Here is an 18,464-nt window from a genome sequence, read left to right on the forward strand (position 1 = left end):
TGCGTGTGCACCAATAGTCTGGTCACAGAGTTTCTTACTACGTGTGCACTTTCTCATCGTCCTCCCCTGAACTCTGGTCCTGGGAAGATAGAGCCCCATCTGCCTGGGTCACCCTCACTGAGCACAGTGCGGATGGCATCGTATCTCCAAAGGGCAGCAGCTCCACCTGAAAGGGATGCAGGTTCTCTCATGGCTTGTTGGGAAGTTTAAAAGAGATGACCTGCTTTTCCTACCCAGTTGGACTTTTTGTCTTGGATGGCAGATGAAACACCGAAGCATTCGTACTCCCTGGTTCTCCTTCCCTAGATTCCAGAATGGCCAGGCAGAGGCTTATTCCTGCAGTCTTGGTGTCTTTCCACACCCTACGTGTGACCCCATCATCAAGTTTCCTCCTGAATCAGGACAACTTTCAGGAATAAACCTCTCAAGGGTTTACTCAGCTCCTGGGTTCCACCCTCTCCCTAATTCAGAAAACAACAGAATCTCACCCAGCCAGACCTCCCCCATGACTCCCTGTTTAATGACCTTCGACCCCAGGACAAGGGACCTTTTACTTTTAGCGCTCCATCTGTCCACTCACACTCATCTACCCATCCATCCATCACCCAATCATCTACCTACTATCCGTCCATTCTGGGTCTGCCTGGCTCTGAGGCCTGTCGTCCTCCAGATGCTTTGCCTCAGCCTTGGTATCAATGAACTGGCATTATGTCATATGCCACGTTATGTCATAGCCGAGTGTGAATATTTCTGCTTGTCCTGATTGTCTGTTGGTTGCAGATCCCTTCTCTCCTCTGATCACAGAGAGGCTGGAAGCCTGCAAACTACCTTTGCTAGAGCCCTTACCAGTGGGCTTCCGATTTGTTTCTGCCAGTAGGAAGCACTGATCAATTAGAAGGCAGTAAAGTTCCTGGATCTGGGGGTGTTTTTAGGGGTGGCAACAGCAGTCATCAGCAGGGGTGCACATCTGGGTCTTATTCAGCCAGCAAGGTTCTACCAGGAGCACCCTCATCAGTCCCGTGATCCCTAGACACTCTGGGTGACACCTGTTCCTCCAGCCTCGATGTAAAAGCTTCCTGCCATTACCAATATTTGGGTAATCTCTCTCTCACTCCTCTCATTCTTCCAACAGTTTTTTTTTTTTTGAAATGGAATATCATTCTGTTGTCCAAGCTGGAGGGCAATGGCACGATCTAAGCTCACTGCGACCTCCGCCTCCTGGGTTCAAGCAATTTTACTGCCTCAGCCTCCTCAGTAGCTGGGTTTACAAATGCCCACCATCACGCCCAGCTGATTTTTTCTGTATTTTTAGTAGAGATGGGGTTTTGCCATGTTGGTCAGGCTGGTCTTGAACTCCTGACCTTGTGATCTGCCCACCTCGGTCTCGGCGTGAGCCACCGCGCCCGGCCCCCAACAGTTTTCATAACCAGTTCCACTCTTCACTGACTGATAATATCCTTGGTAGCCGGAATGACTTCCTAGAAATAGACCCTTAATGCTGGAAATCGGGACTGGTTATCTGCCTGGCTTGGGCTGGAACACAGTCATGCCCTCATTGGCAGAGGGGACATGGTACCCTGGAAAATCACAGCATTCAGCAGCAAAACTAGTCCTTACAACATCATCTATTGTAAGTGCCTGGGATGAAGTGTCTCTCGAAGGCAAAGCTTGAGAGACCAAACGGCTGCAGCCCTTCATTATGTCATGGGGACAGCTGGAGAGACTGGTGGCTTCTGACCACACCGGAGTCAGAAGTGACAAACCCAGCTCAAGGCATGGACAGAAAACCAGAGAGCATCTTTGATAAACAGAAAAATCTCTTTAATATCACGTAGCTCTAAGACAGATACAACTGAAAACAAACCCTAAATCCGACCCTGCAGGTTGCAGTTATGATGCAAGTTGAATTCACAGCCTTGCCGGAACTCTTACGTAACATTTAGGGCATTTGATCTGGAAGGAGTGGGACCCTGAGAATCGTAAAAGGATATTTGGGTGGACTTGAGCAAATCCAAGAACCCTGAACTGAGGAAGAGCGGCATGAGTATATGGTCAGGGGCTCCACGAATATTCCTGCTTACGACCCCGGCTTCCCATGGGATTCAGCCTTCTCCACGCCAGCCCAGCACTCCTGATTAGCTGCTCGCCTTATGGCTCGAGGCAGGACCTGCCACAACCATGCAGCTGAGTGGCAAAGTTGCTGGAAGTTTTGTTTATTGCTTTCAAGGCCATCTGTCACCACAGGCAGACATGAGAACTCTTATCACACAAGCTCCACGCCACCAAGCGGACCGGAGCTGGGCTGGATGCTGGGCCCTGGGTCAGCGTGGGCTTTGGCCTGTGACCCCTGACTCTGAGCCTCAGTCCCATCCGTCCAATGGGCCTAATAATAGGCATGTCTCAGGGCTGCTGTGAAAACGAAGTGGAGTAAGATTGCAACAGGCCTGGCCGTTTCTTTCCTTCCGGGCAGCCACATAACCCTGAATGGGAACGAGGAGAAGCTGTCCTCCAGCAGGCTGTTCCCGCTCTCGCGAGCTGGGGCAGAATGAGATGTGGCCCTGGGCACAGTGCAAGATTTTCACTTGTTTTAGAAATATTGGCCACAGCTTTCCCCGACGGTCATGTGTCAGCACGAGGCTGGGCCTCACCTCCCTGCACTGGACCAGGAATCCCAAAGGCAGCAACTTCTTACGGCACAGCGAATCTCACAGTTCTAGGAAACCCCACAAAGCCACGCTGCTTCAGAGCTGGGCTGTGGCCTTGGGGCGCGTTTTACACCTGGAGGTGGTCGGGAACTGTGGTGTGGCGCCTGGGGTCCTGAGGTCACCGTTATCCTGTGGGAGGACCTCAGTCAAGTCCCAGTGCCACTCAGGGTCTCGCCCAACACACTGAAGGCTGTGCTGAGGACCAACCGAGAAGTCACACACCAGGGAGGGAAGTCTGCCTCCCGCTCCCCACCAGTTTAAGGCCGGGGCTGACCAGCAGGTTGCTTTGTGGGGGAGGGACAGTGCGGGGACAGCACTGTGCACCAGGCCACACCTTTTATGGAAAGGTTCCTTTGAGACCCGTGGAGGAGCTTGCGGTGAGGAAGGGGGTGGTCCAGGAACCAGCTGGGCCCACACCCCGCCATGGGCCTGAGGAGGGAAGGCACAAGTCACTGCCTATTTTGACCTGGCAAGAAAGAGAACCCCACAGGGTGAGGTGGGCAGGAGAGCAGCTCTGTGGGAGACCTCAGGGCCCCCCGAGCATCCCCTGCCCCACCCTGGCTCTCACCCAGCTGCATAAACCGGCCCCACGTGGCGGCATCCTCACTGAGGACTCCCAGGTGACCCAGGACAGGGAGGGCGGAGGCTGGGCCGCCAGGCAGTGTAGCACCAGACGGGATGGGCTGGGGGCTCCAGGGCAGGGTGTCTGTGGCGACCCAACCTGGGGAGATGTGGTTATTGCTTGGCTGGAGACCTTGGGCCAGGCCCTGAGAGTCCTGCCTGGCCCGCGGTGTGAGTCAGCAGTGCTTTAAGGCAGCCCAAGGCAAGGAGGCCCAAGTCATAACTGCGGGAGCTTGGATCAGGTCTCCTCAGAAAGCCCTAGCCTCGGTTCCCGGGCACACGGCCTGTGCAGGCCTCCATGACCCCACGCCTCCTGGTTCAAGTGTCAGTGTGCTGTGGGCTGGATAGATGGAGCCACCTGCTTGAACACGGGGGAGGAATCGGGTTGGAGCAGGAACAGGGTGGGCCAGGCCCATTCCCTCCCGGTCCTCAACATCCATGCTGCCCTCAGGGCCTCCTGTGAGTGCCCCCTGTGCTGCCACTGCAGGGGACCCGCCTGTGGATGGCCTGGAGGCCACAGGGACAGCCCCAGCTCACTGAGCCCCACCATGGTCATGATGGAGTATGTGCTCGAACTTGGGGAGGGACGTGCGGATGGAAAGGGGGTGACCTTAGGGAGGGGAAAGGTGGCCCCCAGCCCAGCTGCCCCGGGACAGTAAGGGGAAGGTCCAGGCCTGGCTGCCCATCCTCTGTGCCTACAACCTGCTCTTTCCTTACACTCTGCCAGCAATGGGCCACCCCTAGCCTTGGAGGGGACTGGGAGCAGCTGAGCCTGCCTCCTGCCAGCTGTGTCTCCCTGGAGGCCCAGGGCCTTCTCTGACCTCTCACACAAGCCCTTTGCAAACAGAGCTGACTTCCTGGAGGCTAGGGCAGGAGCATGTGCCACAGGGCAAGGGGCAGGGATGGGGGGCTGCTCAGGATGGTGACCCCTACTGTTCCTCGCTGTGACTCACAGCAGGGGTTTCAAGGAGACTCGGGGGCTAGGGGAACCCCACCGACAGGGAGCACATGAAGATCTCCCTGGTCCTGTGACCTGGCAGGAAGGCCTGAGCTGCTGTGGCTGGAGAAGGAACGCGAGGTGTCTCAGTGCCAAGACTGGGGGTAGCAAGGAGGTGAATGGAAAACGCAACCACAGGGCAGCCAGCGCCTGCACGAGTCAAAGGGAGGAGTCACCATGGCAACCAGCGCCCCTGAATGGGGGAGAAGGAAGGCATCAGGGTCCTGGGGTCCTGATCAACCTCTCCCTGTACTGCCCAGAGCCCAGCCTGACACCACCAGAAGCCTGGTTGGGATACATCACTCCCAAGGGATGTGGTGTTGACAAATGTCTCAGCCCTAAAGGGCCCCTGGCTACAGGGTGGCCCTCCAGCCCCACAGAGGAACAGGGATGAATGTGACCCTTGTTAAAGCTGACACAAGAGGGCAGGACCTGAGCCAGCCCCAGGGGAAACCAGTGTGCCCCAGAAAGGCTGGTCCCACCAAAGCGTGCTGGTGTGTCTCCCAGGCTGCACCCAGGAAGGCTGGGTAGGGGAGGAGCCTGGGCCGGATGGGCAGTGAGTGTGACTGGCTATGCGCAGCCATGAAAGGACACTGATGACTGGCAGCACACAGAAATCCCTGCGGCTGGTGTGTTTCTTCCTCTTTGATGCTGAGGGCGGTTTCTGGAGAACAGTTCGCCTCTCTCCCACCCCCACCTCCAAGGCATCTCCTCCGAGAAGGCCCAGGCAGGTGGCCAAGGCCAGCAAGGGGGCGGGACTGCAGCTGCTCGGGCCCCCTTGGAGCTGCTCCCAGATGACAGGGGTATAGGGGACAGCAGCCCATGCGGATGGGGCCTCAGTATCCTGCAGAACCTACACACAAGAGGCCAAAAAATATATGGGGGTACCAAGGAGAGGAAACACACCCACAGCACCCGCCACCGGCCCGCCCACAGGCTGCATCCTATGCATCTGTGTGGGTTCACAGGTGTGACTCGCACGTGCGGCTGAGCCTGGCCCAGTGCTCAGTCCTTTACTCTCCTGGTCTCTGTCAGGGAGAACCGCCCCTTTCTGGGGCTCTGCCTGCACCAGGCCTGGGGTCTGAGAAAGGGAAGAGGGCAGTGCTGGTGGCAGGCGGGGTCTGGCATTGCCACCCTCAGAAGCTGGCACACGAGGTTTCTTATTGCTCCTCTTGACTCTGGGGCACACCCTTGTAATTTCCAGAGAGAACACAGGTCCAGGAGAGGTGGCAGCAGGGGTCCCGCCTTGGGCCTCCTGATCTCCGAGTGGAGCCTGGCGGGCGGGATGCAGGCTAGCCCTAGCCCCGACATGCTCCCCATAGGCCTCCCGAAAAGCCACTGGTCTCTGCAGAGTGGGAGCTGTGGGGACCACCCGGACTCCTCTCCGCCTCAGTGACCGGGTCACTGCCCAGCATTGATCAGCCACCTCCAGAAATCTGGATGTGGGGCACAGATGAGTGTCCTTACAAAAATAACTCTTGAGTCTGTTCCCAGTAGGAGCAGGTTCCTGAGAGCACGCGGGGCCAGGTGAAGGCCGCGTGGAAGGGTCCGGCAGGGAGCGCTCCCGCCTGCGGGCCAGGGTTACGGCTGCAGGCGCTCCAGGTACTGCGGCAGGGGGTTCTCCTTGACGTACTTCTGGATGTACCAGCAGGTGAGATGGGCCTTCAGGTCCTCCTCCACCACGAAGTCCAGGGCGGCCTGGGAGCAGCGGGGCAGAGAGGAGAGTGGTCAGGGCCTGCAGCTGGCACTGGGAGGTGGCATCGTCTGCTCCCTCCCCAGGTCCCGGCTCCAAGACTGCCCTCCCACTTTGCCCAGGTCAGTCACTCTCGAGTTTCAGTATCATCTGGGATGATCCCCACAGACTGGCCCAGTGCACAAGGAAAAAACATATTACCTCTCCCCAGGGAGGCACAAGCCCCGTGCCCCAGGCAGCAGTGCCCCAGGCAGCACGGAGGGCAAAGGTTGCTTGCAATTCTCCTGGCGGGGTGGGGGTGGAGGAGGGGAAGCCGGCAGAGGGCCCAGCTAAGTCCCAGCAGCGTCCCTCAGAGGACTGATGGTCATTCTTGGCTCTGGCTGGAACTCCCCTCATTAAGCCCAAATCTGCTCTCCAGGCAGCCTGGGGTCTGGGATGCAGTGAGGATGAAGGGGTTGGGGCCAGAATGGGTGGGAGCCAATATACCGAACAGTCATCCATTGGATCCACAAGCCTGACTGAGCACTTACTACAGGCCAGGCCTTTGGCCCCAGGATAGAATCAGGCTCCCATGAAGCACCTGCCACACAGGAGGTGTCTGGGGACCCTGGAGGCTCAGCTATGCCAGGGGCTTGCAGAACAGGAGCCTGCGCCCAGAAAGGCTCCCACCAGCCCCGAGAGGAGCCAGGGCCAAGAGCAGGCTGGACTCGCTACCGGGGCCACCACCTCCTCTGACGGCGGGTGGCGGCCCCCATGTCCCCACCCCTGTTTGGCCCTGCCGCCTGCCTGCCCTACCTTGGCAAGGTGCTTGGCAATGCCGCGCCCACGGTAGGCATCTGGGACCTCGGTGTGCTGCAGGTCCACGATCCGCTTGCCCACGTACTCATAGAGCAGGACGGCCCGGTCATGACACCCTGGGGGTTGTGGAGACAGGTAAGCCTATGGAGACTCCTATCCCAGCGGACTCAGGCACAGAGGCCGGGGTGGAGAGACAGGCATTTGGAGCCATTCAACTGCTACAGCTGAATCTTGAGTAACCTCTTGGTGCCTCAGTTTCCTCATCCATAAAGTGGGGCTATAATAAAATGTCCTTCAAAGGATGGTTTAGAGGATTGAATGAGCTAACCTCTGTGACACGCTGAGAGCGATGCCTGGAACACTTAAGCCCCATGTGAACCTTTGCTACTGTGTCAGTCCCAGCACCCCAGGGCCCTGCCACCCCCTCTGTACCCCGGCTCTCTGCATCCCCACCCCACCACAGCCCTGGATCTGGGAGTCCCAGGACCCAGCACTGGACACAAAACAGGGTTCAGCAAATCTGCAACGAAGGCAGAGCACAGAGACAAGAGAAGCAGCGCTGCGCCACGCATCAGGGTCACCTGCCAGAGACACAGCGGGCAAGATCAGAGGCCTGTTGGCAGAGTCCATGAGAAACGGACGCTGGACACGGGAGGCAACGGCAAACGGGCCTGCACACTCCACCAGGCCTGCAGCTCACCAGCCCACCCCGAACTCCTGCTGGGCAAACAATTAACTCAAGTTCTTCCAACCACAGTTTTTAGTGTCTCATCTTTCTGTCCACTTACCCAGCCATCCATCAGCCCACCCATCCATCCACCAAATATTTACTGAGCCCCAGGTACTGTTTCCGAAGCTGGGAATTCAGCAACGAACAAGCCAGGCAAGGAGTCCCGCCCTCATGAAACTAAAAGGGAGGAAGGGAATAGACATGAAAAGCAAGTGGATGTGCAGGATGCCAGGGAACGGGGGCAGGCGGAGACAGGACGAGAGGGCACAACCAGTGCAAAGGCTCTGAGGCAGGAGTGGGCCTGAATGAGGGGCAGCTGGAGTGGAGCGGTGAGGGGAAGGGCGGAGGCGATCAATGGGGCAGGGAGGTGACAGGGCAGGTCCCGCAGAGCCTCCTAAGCCATCTGAGCTGGGTCCCACTGGAAGCCTGTCAGCAAAAGGACAGATGTGATTCATGACTGCACAGGATCCTGCTGCCACCATGGGGAGAACTGATGGGGGGCAGGCAGCCCCGAGGGTGAAGATGGGGCATAGACCAGGGCAGGGCAGCAGGGCTGTGTGGATCGGGGTTTTGACTGGATGGGGTTTCAAAGCGCAGCCAGCAGGATTTGCTGATGGCTCAGACGTGGTCGAGCAGGGAAAGGGGAGTCTAGGACTACACCGAGGTTTCTGGCTTCAGGGAGCTCCAAGTGTGTGAAGGAAATGAACAAGCTGTGTGGGGCCGTTAGGGAGGCCCCTCCGAGGAGAAGCCTCCGTAGGGAAGGTGTTCGGGGCACGGCCGGGGCACAGGGCCCCAGGTGGGAAACTCACCACGCTGGCCCTGAAAGACGCTCGCCCTGAAAGACGCTCATCGCCACGTGTCTTTCTCCACTCTTTAAGAGCACACTGTGTTTCATATGTTTTAGCTTCAAAATCCCAGAGAACTGCCCTAAAGCCTGTGCTGGGTGACATGAGGGGAAGAGGTCCAACCACTTGTCCAGGGCCACGGGAACTGGGGCCAACAGCAGCAAGGAGGCTTTCTGCCCCTCAGTCTCTCCTTTGATTCTCCCCAAGCCTCAGGAGAGCGGCTACAATTCATGTCGCCATTTCCAGATGAGGAACTACTGAGAGCCGGGAATCCAAGTCACACACAGGCCAAGAGGATGCTGGAGCTCAGGCCTGATGGCCCTGAGTCACAGCCACTCCTTCTGCTCCAGCGACGCACCTGCTACATCCTGCGCTGCCATCACCTAGGTCTGCCCTCTGCCCGATGTCCTTTCCCCGTTCCTGCCAGGCCCAGCTGAGGGTTCCCCAGCCCCACTCTGCTCAGGCCTGCAGCCCCCACCCCCCCATTGGCCCTGCTGCCTCCTCCTTGTGGGCCTAAATGTCCTTCTGTGGGTTGTGCCCGCCACCCTGGCCAAGGCCCAGCTGTGGCCACTGCCGCCTGTCCTGGCTGCACAGCAAGGGACGTGGTTCTTGGCTCCTCACCTACTGGGGTTAATTCAACTCATCCAGGACAGGCAAGCAGAGAGCGGGAGGCTATTTTGGGACTGACCCGGTCACCAACAGAGCTGCCTACCTACCCTGGCCATTTAATTACCCCAGGCTCACTGAGGGCCTACTATGTCCCAGTAGGGTTTGGGCTGCAGAAAACCGATGACGCTCTTCCTCACAGATATCTTTTTTTTTTTTTTTGAAACGGAGTCTGGTTCTGTGCTCAGGCTGGAGTGCAATGGTGCAATCTCAGTTCACTGCAACCTCCGCCTCCCAGGTTCAAGTGATTCTCCTGCCTCAGCTTTTCGAGTAGCTGAGATTATAGGCGCCTGCCACCATGCCTGGCTACTTTTTTTATTTTTAGTAGAGACAGGGTTTCACCATGCTGGCCAGCCTGGCAAAATAACCAGCTACCATGGGTGGCGTGAGCCACTGCGCCCAGCCCAGCATGGACATCTTATCTGCTTATTACACAATAGTATCATTATAAATAATACAGGGGCTGGGCACGGTGGCTCGTGCCTGTAATCCCAGCACTTTCGGAGGCAGAGGCAGGAGGATCGCATGAGCCCGAGAGCTCAAGACCACCCTGGGCAACATGGTGACCCAGTCTCTACAAAAATAAAAATAAAAATAAAAAAGTTGGCCAGGCGCAGTGGCTCACTCCCATAATCTCAGCACTTTGGGAGGCCAAGGCGGGTAGATCACCTGAGGTCAGGAGTTCGAGACCAGCTGGCCAACATGGTGAAACCCCATCTCTATAAAAATACAAAAATTAGCTGAGCGTGGTAGCGGGTGCTTGTAATCCCAGCTACTTGAAAGGCTGAGGCAGGAGAATCGCTTGAACCTGGGAGGCAGAGGTTGCAGTGAGCCAAGACCACACCATTGCACTCCAGCCTGGGCTACAAGAGCAAAACTCCATCTCCAAAAAAGAAAAAAAAAAAAGTTAGCTGAGCATGGTGGTACACAACTATAGGCCCAGCTATTTGGGAGGCTGAGGCAGGAGGATCACTTGAGCTCAGGTGTTCGAGGCTGCAGCGAGACATGATTGTATCACTGCACTCTAGCCTGGGTGACAGAGTGAGACTCTGTCTCTAAATACATACATCAATGAGGGCACACAGGTGACAAGCTGACACATGCCAAGGATCACTACACATCAGAAGAGGTGGGTGGGGAGGGGCAGGGCTGCCACCATAAAGAGGGCATACAGGGACCCCACAGGACACATGAGGTGTGAGCTGTCCACTGGCGAGAGTAGCAAGTGCAAAGGCCATGGGGTAGGAAGTTGCTGAGGCAGGAGAATCACTTGAACCTGGGAGGCGGAGGTTGTAGTGAGCTGAGATCATGCCACTGCACTCCAGCCTGGGTGAGCAGAGAGGTGAACACAAGGAGACTGGCAAGCTCATTAGTGCTCCTCTGTGCAGGCCCTGATCAACGTTTCTGGAGTAGCCACCTGGGCCATGGATGGGCCTGACCCTGGGAGACCTCAGAACTCCTCTGCTTCCCGTTGGCTCTCAGTGGTCACACAGCTCAGCCACTACCATATTCCAGGTACCCAGCTCCGGGTAGACACCCTAGAAATATCCGTCCAACTAAAACAACTGCTGTTCTGTCTCTGCCAGACACACACTGGGGCCCTGCGGCAGACCTGTGGACAACTGGCTGGACCAGCATGCTGGCCTTCCCACAGCTGGGCCTGCGCCTCGGGCCGTGGCTCCTGGGAAACAGCAGGACAGGAATGGTGGTGGCCCAAGTGTGTGCAGCTCCAGCACGGGGCAGGCTCGTGTTCTGCTCTCTCCACATGGCAATCCTCGGTAGGATTCCCAAAGCCCCATGTAGTACACAGATGGGGAAACTGAGGCCCAGGAGGGAGGAGGATGTGCTGATCATCTCAGGACAGGTGAGGTCTCTGGGGCAGAGAGGTGTCAGGACTGGCCTAAGATCACCTTAGGCTGACATTTGGGCTCACCTGGAATGAGAGTCATGGAGGTGCGTGGAGTTGACTAGGGATAGGGCTGAGTCAAAGGAGACTCTTCAGGCTGAAAGGGGAACAGAGGGCGTCTGGGGTGGCCAGGATGGTGGTGGGGCTGCATGTGTGGAAAACACCAAGTTTAAAGGGACACCCTACATGGGCCAGATCACATGGCACTGCACCGGCAAGGAGCCAGACTCCTGGGTAGCAGCCTCAGAGCACCTGGCCAGGGCCTGAACCCCACCTTGGAGGGCCTTCAAAGGCCCCCCAGTCACAAGTGTCTACACCCATGACCTGTCCCACAAATGCAATCCTGGTCCTTGCACTCAACTCTTCGTCCTGCCCCAAACCTGCCTGGAGATCCCAGGAAATGCCCAAGTCCCCAAAGCTTGAGCCAAGGTCCTTGGCTCCTTCTCGCCTTGCGTTTCTCATCCGACCTGACCCTCGGCAGGGCGGCACCCGCAGCTTTCCGAACGTGCCTGGGGTCCAGCTGCCTCTCTGGCCTCCCTGCCTTGGTGGCTGTGCCCCTGCCTGCCACCTTTCTGCCCAAGGCCTCCAGGGGCCCTTCCTCCTCATTCCAGGTGAGCCCAAACATCACCTGCCCAGAGGCCTCCCCTGGCTGCCCGCAGCCCACATGATGTGACAGCAGGACACCAGGGCAGCACTGTCAGCCACGCTCTTGCTTCTGGGCACCATGGATCCTGCTATCTCAGCTCACAGTGACACGGGCACAGCCTCCCCCTTCTGGGCTAGGCTCTAAGAGCTGCCCTGAGAGCTCCAAACCTCAGACTAGCACATGGGTCAATACTTGTCACGTGGGAGCCACAGGAGCAAGCCGAGGGCAGAACAGGGCCCTCAGTTCCAGTCTCAACCCTGCCAGGTGATCTCAGGCCAGTCCCTCTCTGCCCCAGAGACCTCATCTGTCCCAGGACGATCACCCACCACCCTCTTCCCTCCTGGGCCTGACAACCCCACCAACGTCATGGACTGTGACTGGTCTGAGCAAAGTTAAAGCTACTCTGCTAGTGGGGGACCCATCCCTGGGTCTCTGCCCCTCCCCAACCTCAGGACCAAAGGGGTCCTAGGAAGTTGTCAGGGGAGGTGATCATGGAGAAAGACCCAAGCTTGCAGGTCAGGAAGAGAGGCAGGACCCCTGGGAGATGTGGAGTCTGCAGAAGGTGTTGACCTCTGCTTTCTCCACTCAGCCCACACCAACCCCTCAAGGAGAGCTGGCGGATCAAAACGCCAATGTACAGATGAGGAAACCGAGGCAGACAAGAGGCAGAGCCCAGGCTCCCGGAGCCCTGGCACTGAACAAGGACAAGCAGACACCCTGGCCGGCTTTTCAGGCACTCCATAAGCATGGTCTGGATCAGGGAGGGGCCACATGTTGATGGCTCACTGCTGGGTGAGGCAGAGGTGACTGTGCGCCTGGAGAAGCTCAACCATAGGTCCTTCCCCTCCCCACGGGACCCTGGTTCCAGCCCAGCCCAACACAGCCAGGGGCCTCATATTGGGGCTGTGATCTGAGCACCCCGCAAGACCTGGGGCTGCGGTCTCAGCTCCACTGCATCCAGGGTGCTGAGGGAGGCCAGAGGCAGCAGCTGACTCTCTGGGGCCTCAGTCCGCCTGTCTGCAAAATGAGGGTTATGGAGGATGCAGAAAGTTCCAGGGTTCTGCAACCCTCGATTGACCCTTCCCTTGCAGCAAGTGGGATACTCAGCCCTGCCTGTGAGGGAGAGAGGGAAGGCCGAGGAAGGGGCTGCCTGGGAGGTGAGGGTCTCTTCCAGCTGCCTCCAACCTTCAGAAACCATCCTCAGATGGAGGCTAGGGGCTTGATTCTGGCTTAGCTGCCTACAGGCTGTGTGCCTTAGTTTCCCCATCTACAAAGTGATGACGAGCTTGCATTTCAGAACCGGGATGTGGGATCAGACAAGCCTGAGCTCAAGCCGTCTCTTATCACCCATCAGCAAGCCACAGCCATGTTTCCTTCTACATCTGTTCAGGATCTGGATGTTTTGCCCACGCCTGTTTGCACCGCCTGCACTAGGAAAGCAGCCACCTCCCTACTCTGTCCTGGCCCCCAGAGTTTGCTCCCCTTATAGCAGCCAGAGGGAGCTGGCGCATCCCCTCCGTCCTCTACCAGGACCCTCCTGGGTGCCTGAGAGTCAAAGCCAAGCCCACAGGACGCTGGCTTCCAGGCCCTGCACCACCTGCCACCGTGACCTCCTACCTGCCCTGCACACACCAGCCGCCGCTGAGCCTTTGCCCTCGCTGTTCCTCCCACTTGAACACTCTTCCCTGTTGTAACTCCATCTCTTGCCCCTTCAGGTCTTCACTTAAACGCCACCCTCCAGGGAGGGGCCTTCCTGAACACACGATTCTAAACAGCAGCCCTGCCCCCACGCAGCCTCCCCTCTGGCTGCTGCACCTTTCATGAGAGCCCTTGTTTTCTAGGACATGTTAAAACTAACTCAATTTCTTGTCCATCTTCCCCTCTAAACTGTCAGCCCCACGAGACCCCAACACCTAAAGGAGGGCTTGGCACATGTAGGCACTCAGTGAAGACTTACGGGGTGAATCTCAGCGTTTCCACCTCTGTGGTGCAAGACTTTGGGCAAGTCCTTTCACTTCCCCATGCCTCAGTCTCCCCAGCTGTATACAGGCAACACAGTCTTCCCTCTCTGTGTGCTGTGTAGCTATGGAATAAAGTGACTCCAGGTGCACAGGACCTCCTAGAACACTGTAAGTGATTAATCAACGAAGCTGCTCAAACTTTTTCCCTCATTCAGAACCAGAGTTTGCAGGAACAGAATCAGTCTAGCTCTGCCACGTGGACAGCCCAGGCACACTCTTGCACCAGGAGCCCGGGACTACTTGACCCCTCAGCCTCGGGGTTCATATCTCTCAGTGGGCACAACAGTGCCATCCTCCAGGCTTGCCTTACAGGTCGGGAATGATACCATAGCCTGTTCCCCTCCCCAGCTCAGGGACGCCTGGGCTCAGACTCAGACAACCCCTCTCTGGCCCTAAGACACACACCCAAACCCAGTACGTCCTGGAGGCCCAGAGGAGGCCCTCCCTGTGCTGCACAGCCTCTCCCTTGGGGGCCTCTGGCCTCCCTCTTCTTTCTCCTCTGGGCTTGGCTGGGGGGATCCCCAGCCACGTCTGTAGTCAGCCATCTGGGCAGTAAGTTCCAGAAGGGGGCAAGTTTAGAAACATGGTTGGGCATGTCCAGCTCTGACCACTGCCAGCTCTGGAGGGCTGTCCTTTAGCTGTACCCACTTGGAAGAGAAAGAAAAAAAAAAAAAAACCCAAACATTTCCCCTCTTCTTTCTCTCCCTGAGTGTAATAATGGGCTTCCCGAGTCCCCAAGGGAACCAGAGGCTGCTCTGGAACCTCAGAAAAGAGGACTTGAAAGCCATGAGGCCTCTCTCCCCGAGTGGCCAGGGCCCGGGGTGTCACAGCCAGCTGAGCCCGCTGGCACCACAGCAGTAGCAGCCTCTGCCTGGTGGTGTAGGGTCCGCTGGGCCAACGCTGAAGATCTGGCTGATGCAGGACAATCACTTCCTGAGGCCCCTAGCCTCAGCATACACATCTATAACATGGGCCGGGTGTCAAAACAGTGTCAGGATATCGTGACAGCCCCATCCACGAGGCTGTAGTGGGGCCTGGCTCAACACTCAGTACGTTCCAAATGGCATCAGAGATCTGGCAGAGGCCCCTCCTGGCTGAAGCCACGTGCCGGTTGCAAGAGCCCCACCATTCAGGGAGTCAGACCAGTCAGGATGCCATCCCAGCTCTGCCCCAACTCTCGGCCTGACCTCTGGCAAGCCCTTCCCTTTCCTGGCCTTCTACCTTCCCTTCTTGAAAACAGGCACAGTGGCCTCTAAGGGGCAGTCCAGCTTGGACATTCCCACTGGGGCGGGCTGGGCCACAGTGGGTAAAGGCCCTTGTTTTTATAGTTCTATTTCCTACCCGTCTGACCTCCTGGGGGATGGGCTAGTCCAAACTTCTCTACACTAAAGGAGGACTTGACCTTGCTTTCTGGCTTAATGAATCACGATCAGCCCACGTTTACCAGCACTTACTAGTGCCCCACGACCTGGTCTGATCCTTTCCATTTGTTACAGTGTTTTATCCTTACAACTAGCCAATGGGGTGTGCACTGGTGCTATTCTCATTGCAGAGAGGAAGAAACTGAGGCACACAGAAGTGACGCAAATGGCCAGTCCCAGAGCCGCTAAAGTCTGATAGTGAGAGCCATTCGCCCCACCCGCCACGGGACCAAAAGCCCCTTTCGCGGTGAGACCCAGGTCCGAAGGGAGGATTCTTCCAATCTCCCCAGTGTAGAAAGACTAAGGGTCCCGGGGCAGCAAGAAGCCATATGACACCCATGGAAGGGGACAGGTGACGGCTGAACAGCTTTCCAGGATCTCAAACAGCAGCTCTCAGTGGGTGCCCAACAGCAGTGAACAACTGGGCCTGAGCAGGTGTGGGTCCCCTGCGGCTGAGACGGGGAACCCGCGCTGCCCCAGCTCCTGCCTCTGTTTTCCAGGGGCCCGTCCGCCCTGGCCCCTGCTCTCAGGGGAAGTCCGCCCCTGCCCAGCGCGTTCCCGTTCCCGGAGCGCCGGCCGCGCCCCCACTTGGCCCCGAGCGCAACCCGGCCCGCGCCCAGAGCTCCGGCCGCCGGGGACGACCCCGTGGCGCGCACTCGCAACAGCCCTCCCAGGCGGCGGGCCGGGGCCAGGGCCGGGCCGGGGGCGCGCGGGAGACTGGCGCTCAGCTAGGGGACGGCCCTGGCGGCCCCCGCTCTCTCGCACACAAAAGGTGGGGGCGGGCCGGGGCAGCCTTACCGTTGAGCCGGACGGTGAACTGGCGGCGCCGGCGGTCGTGCTCCACGCGGATGGGGCAGCCCTGCTCCAGCGCGCCCAGCGGCACGGCGGCCGCCGAGTGCGCCATCTGCGCGCGCGGCTGCGGCGCGGGAACCCGGGTGACGCCGGCGGGGGCCTGGGCGCGCGGGGAGGGCTCGGGAGCGCGGCGGGGCTCGGGCGCGGGCGCGGGCGGCGGGCAGTGGGCTGGTTCGGGCCTGGGAGACCACAGGCGGCGGCGCTGAAACTGACACTCGGCGGCGGCGGCGGCAGCAACAAAAAGGAGGCGGGGGCCAGGAAATCAGCTGTGAGGTCACGTGCGGCGCGCAGCCAGTGGGCGCGCGGCCTTTTTGTTTTGATACATTCCAGTCAGCTCTTAAAGGGGCCACGCCGGCCGCGTTCGGCTCGCAGCCCCAAACAAAACAACACGGGCCGCCGCAGCTCCGAGCTACTTTTCCCTCTTGCGTTTGCCCCACTTGCAACTTTGGAGCCACCACAAGGACCCTTCTAAAAAAGACGCAACAACCTGTATGGAAATTCTAATCATCCCCAAGACGGCCACCATTTATTAAGCACTTGCTGTGTGCATGGCCTGTGTATCGCAAAGCCCTGGCGCGCAGAAAGCGCTCAGTGAACACTGCGCTGAGATGTATCACCACAGCCTGAGCAATAGATATGCTTGACTCCATTTTACAGATGAGCAAATAGAGATCTAAGGCAGTGAAAGACATGTATAAGTTCTTATGCAGTTGAAGCCCTGGGGCAATTGGTGCTAGGAGTGCGCACTCACCCGTGTGCGCAGCCTGGGCTACTGGGGAGGAATTGTCCCTTGTAGCCTTGCTTGGGATAGGAGTCAAATACCACCTCTCTCAAAGAGGCAGAAATGTAGGGAGAGGCCTTGGGGATCCCTGGATCCAGTCTACAGATGGAGAGACTCAGTCCCAGAAAGGGGCAGGGACTTGCTTGAAGACACGCAGGATTCTTGGGGCTCAGACTTCTTTGAAAGGCGAAGTAATTAGGCTCCACAAGGTTCAACCTCAGATCCAAGCCCTCCCCTCTTGTTCATACCTGAAGCTGCACGCTTGCTGTCCATAGCTGTGCAGTGAATCACACAGGTTACTTTTTTTAATTTTAATTTTTGTGACATGGAATCTCGCCCTGTCGCCCAGGCTTGGAGTACAGTGGCGCGATCTCGGCTCACTACAGCCGCCGTCTCCCGGGTTCAAGCTATTCTCCTGCCTCAGCCTCTCAAGTAGCTGGGACGACAGGCCTGCGCCATCACGCCCGGTTAATTTTTGTATTTTTAGTAGAGACGGGGTTTCGCCATGTTGGCCAGGCTGGTTTAGAACTTCCAGCCTCAGGTGGATCCGCCGTGGCCTCCCAAAGTACTGGGATTACAGGCATGAGCCACTATGCCCAGCCCAATATGTACTTTTAATGTCCGGTTTCTTTTGCTCAATATTTATTTGTGAGATTCATCCCTGTGGTTGCATCTTTTTCACCTCTGAGTAATTATTCCATTGTCTTGACGGAAAAACCCAAACTCTAAAATACTTGAAGAGCTTATATTGAGCCAAATATGAGTGACTATGGCCCAGGACACAGCCTCAAGAGGTCCCGAGAACATGTGTCCAAGGTGGTTGGGTTATAGCTTCGTTTTATACATTTTAGGGAGATAGAAGTTACAGGCAAACACCTAATACATGTAAGGTGTACATTGGTTCGGCCATCCAGAAGGTGGTAGTGGCTTACGAGTCATAGATGTGTTCAAATATTTTATTTTTTTTCTTTTTTTTATTTTTGAGACGGATCTCGCTCTGTCGCCCAGGCTGGAATGCAGTGGGGCGATCTCGGCTCACTGCAACCTCCGCCTCGGAGTAGGTGAGACTACAGGCCCTCGCCGCCATGCCCGGCTGATTTCTTGTATTTTAGTAGAGACGGGGTTTCACCGTGTTGCCCAGGCTGGTCTCGAACTCCTGAGCTCAGGCAATCCGCCCGCCTCGGCCTCCCAAAGTGTTGGGATTACAGGCGTGAGCCACCGCGCCCGGCCAAATATTTTCTTTTTTTGAAACAGGGTCTCTGTCACCCACGTTGGAGTGCAGTGGTGCCGTCTTGGCCCACTGCAACCTCTGCCTACCTGGCTCAAGCCATTCCTTTGTCCGATGTATTTACTGAGAATATCCTCTGATCCTCCCACCTCCGCCTCCCAAGTAGCTGGGACCACTGGCGTAGGCCACCACACCCGGCTAATTTTTTGTATTTCTTGGAGAGATGGGGTTTCACCATGTTGCCCACGCTCGGGCGATCCACCTGCCTCGACCACTTAAAGTTCTGGGATTATGGGCGTGAGACACCCGCCCTGCCGATTCAAAGATGTTCTGATTGGCGGTTGGTTGAAAGAGTTAAGCTTTGCCCAAAGAGTTGATATCAGAAAGAAATACTTGAGTTAAGATAAGGGGGGTTGTGGAAGCCAGGGTTCTTATTATGCAGATGAAGCCTCTGAGTAGCAGGCTTTAGAAAGAATAGATGGTAAATGTCTCCTTTAGGACTTTAAAAGGTGTCAGACTCTTAGTCAAATCTCTCCTTAATCAGGAAAAGACTC

General features: G+C 57.3%; 1 protein-coding gene across 1 annotated transcript; it reads right to left on the reverse strand.

Annotated features, from left to right (window-relative positions):
* Nucleotides 1–1,688: 1,688 nt before the first annotated feature.
* NATD1 (N-acetyltransferase domain containing 1) lies at nt 1,689–15,953 on the reverse strand. The gene is made up of 3 exons (XM_021667282.2): nt 15,848–15,953; nt 6,812–6,930; nt 1,689–6,021 (listed from the first exon to the last, which is right to left on the reverse strand). Exons 1-3 carry the CDS (start codon nt 15,951–15,953, stop codon nt 5,905–5,907), a joined length of 342 nt encoding a protein of 113 aa, XP_021522957.1. The 3' UTR covers nt 1,689–5,904.
* Between the last annotated feature and the right edge of the window lie 2,511 nt (nt 15,954–18,464).

Source organism: Aotus nancymaae, unplaced genomic scaffold (genome assembly GCF_030222135.1).
Source record: "Aotus nancymaae isolate 86718 unplaced genomic scaffold, 86718_ANA_hifiasm-v0.15.2.pri h1tg000018l, whole genome shotgun sequence".
Classification (NCBI taxonomy): domain Eukaryota; kingdom Metazoa; phylum Chordata; class Mammalia; order Primates; family Aotidae; genus Aotus; species Aotus nancymaae.

Bases quoted from the DNA above. Each gene is read 5' to 3' on its own strand.
- NATD1 (XM_021667282.2), bottom strand. From the start codon at position 15,953: ATGGCGCACTCGGCGGCCGCCGTGCCGCTGGGCGCGCTGGAGCAGGGC. The intron at 6,931-15,847 runs GTAAGGCTGCCC...CACAACCCCCAG, and splicing joins GTTCACCGTCCGGCTCAACG to GGTGTCATGACCGGGCCGTC. The intron at 6,022-6,811 runs GTAGGGCAGGCA...CGCTGCTCCCAG, and splicing joins TTGCCAAGCACCTTGCCAAG to GCCGCCCTGGACTTCGTGGT.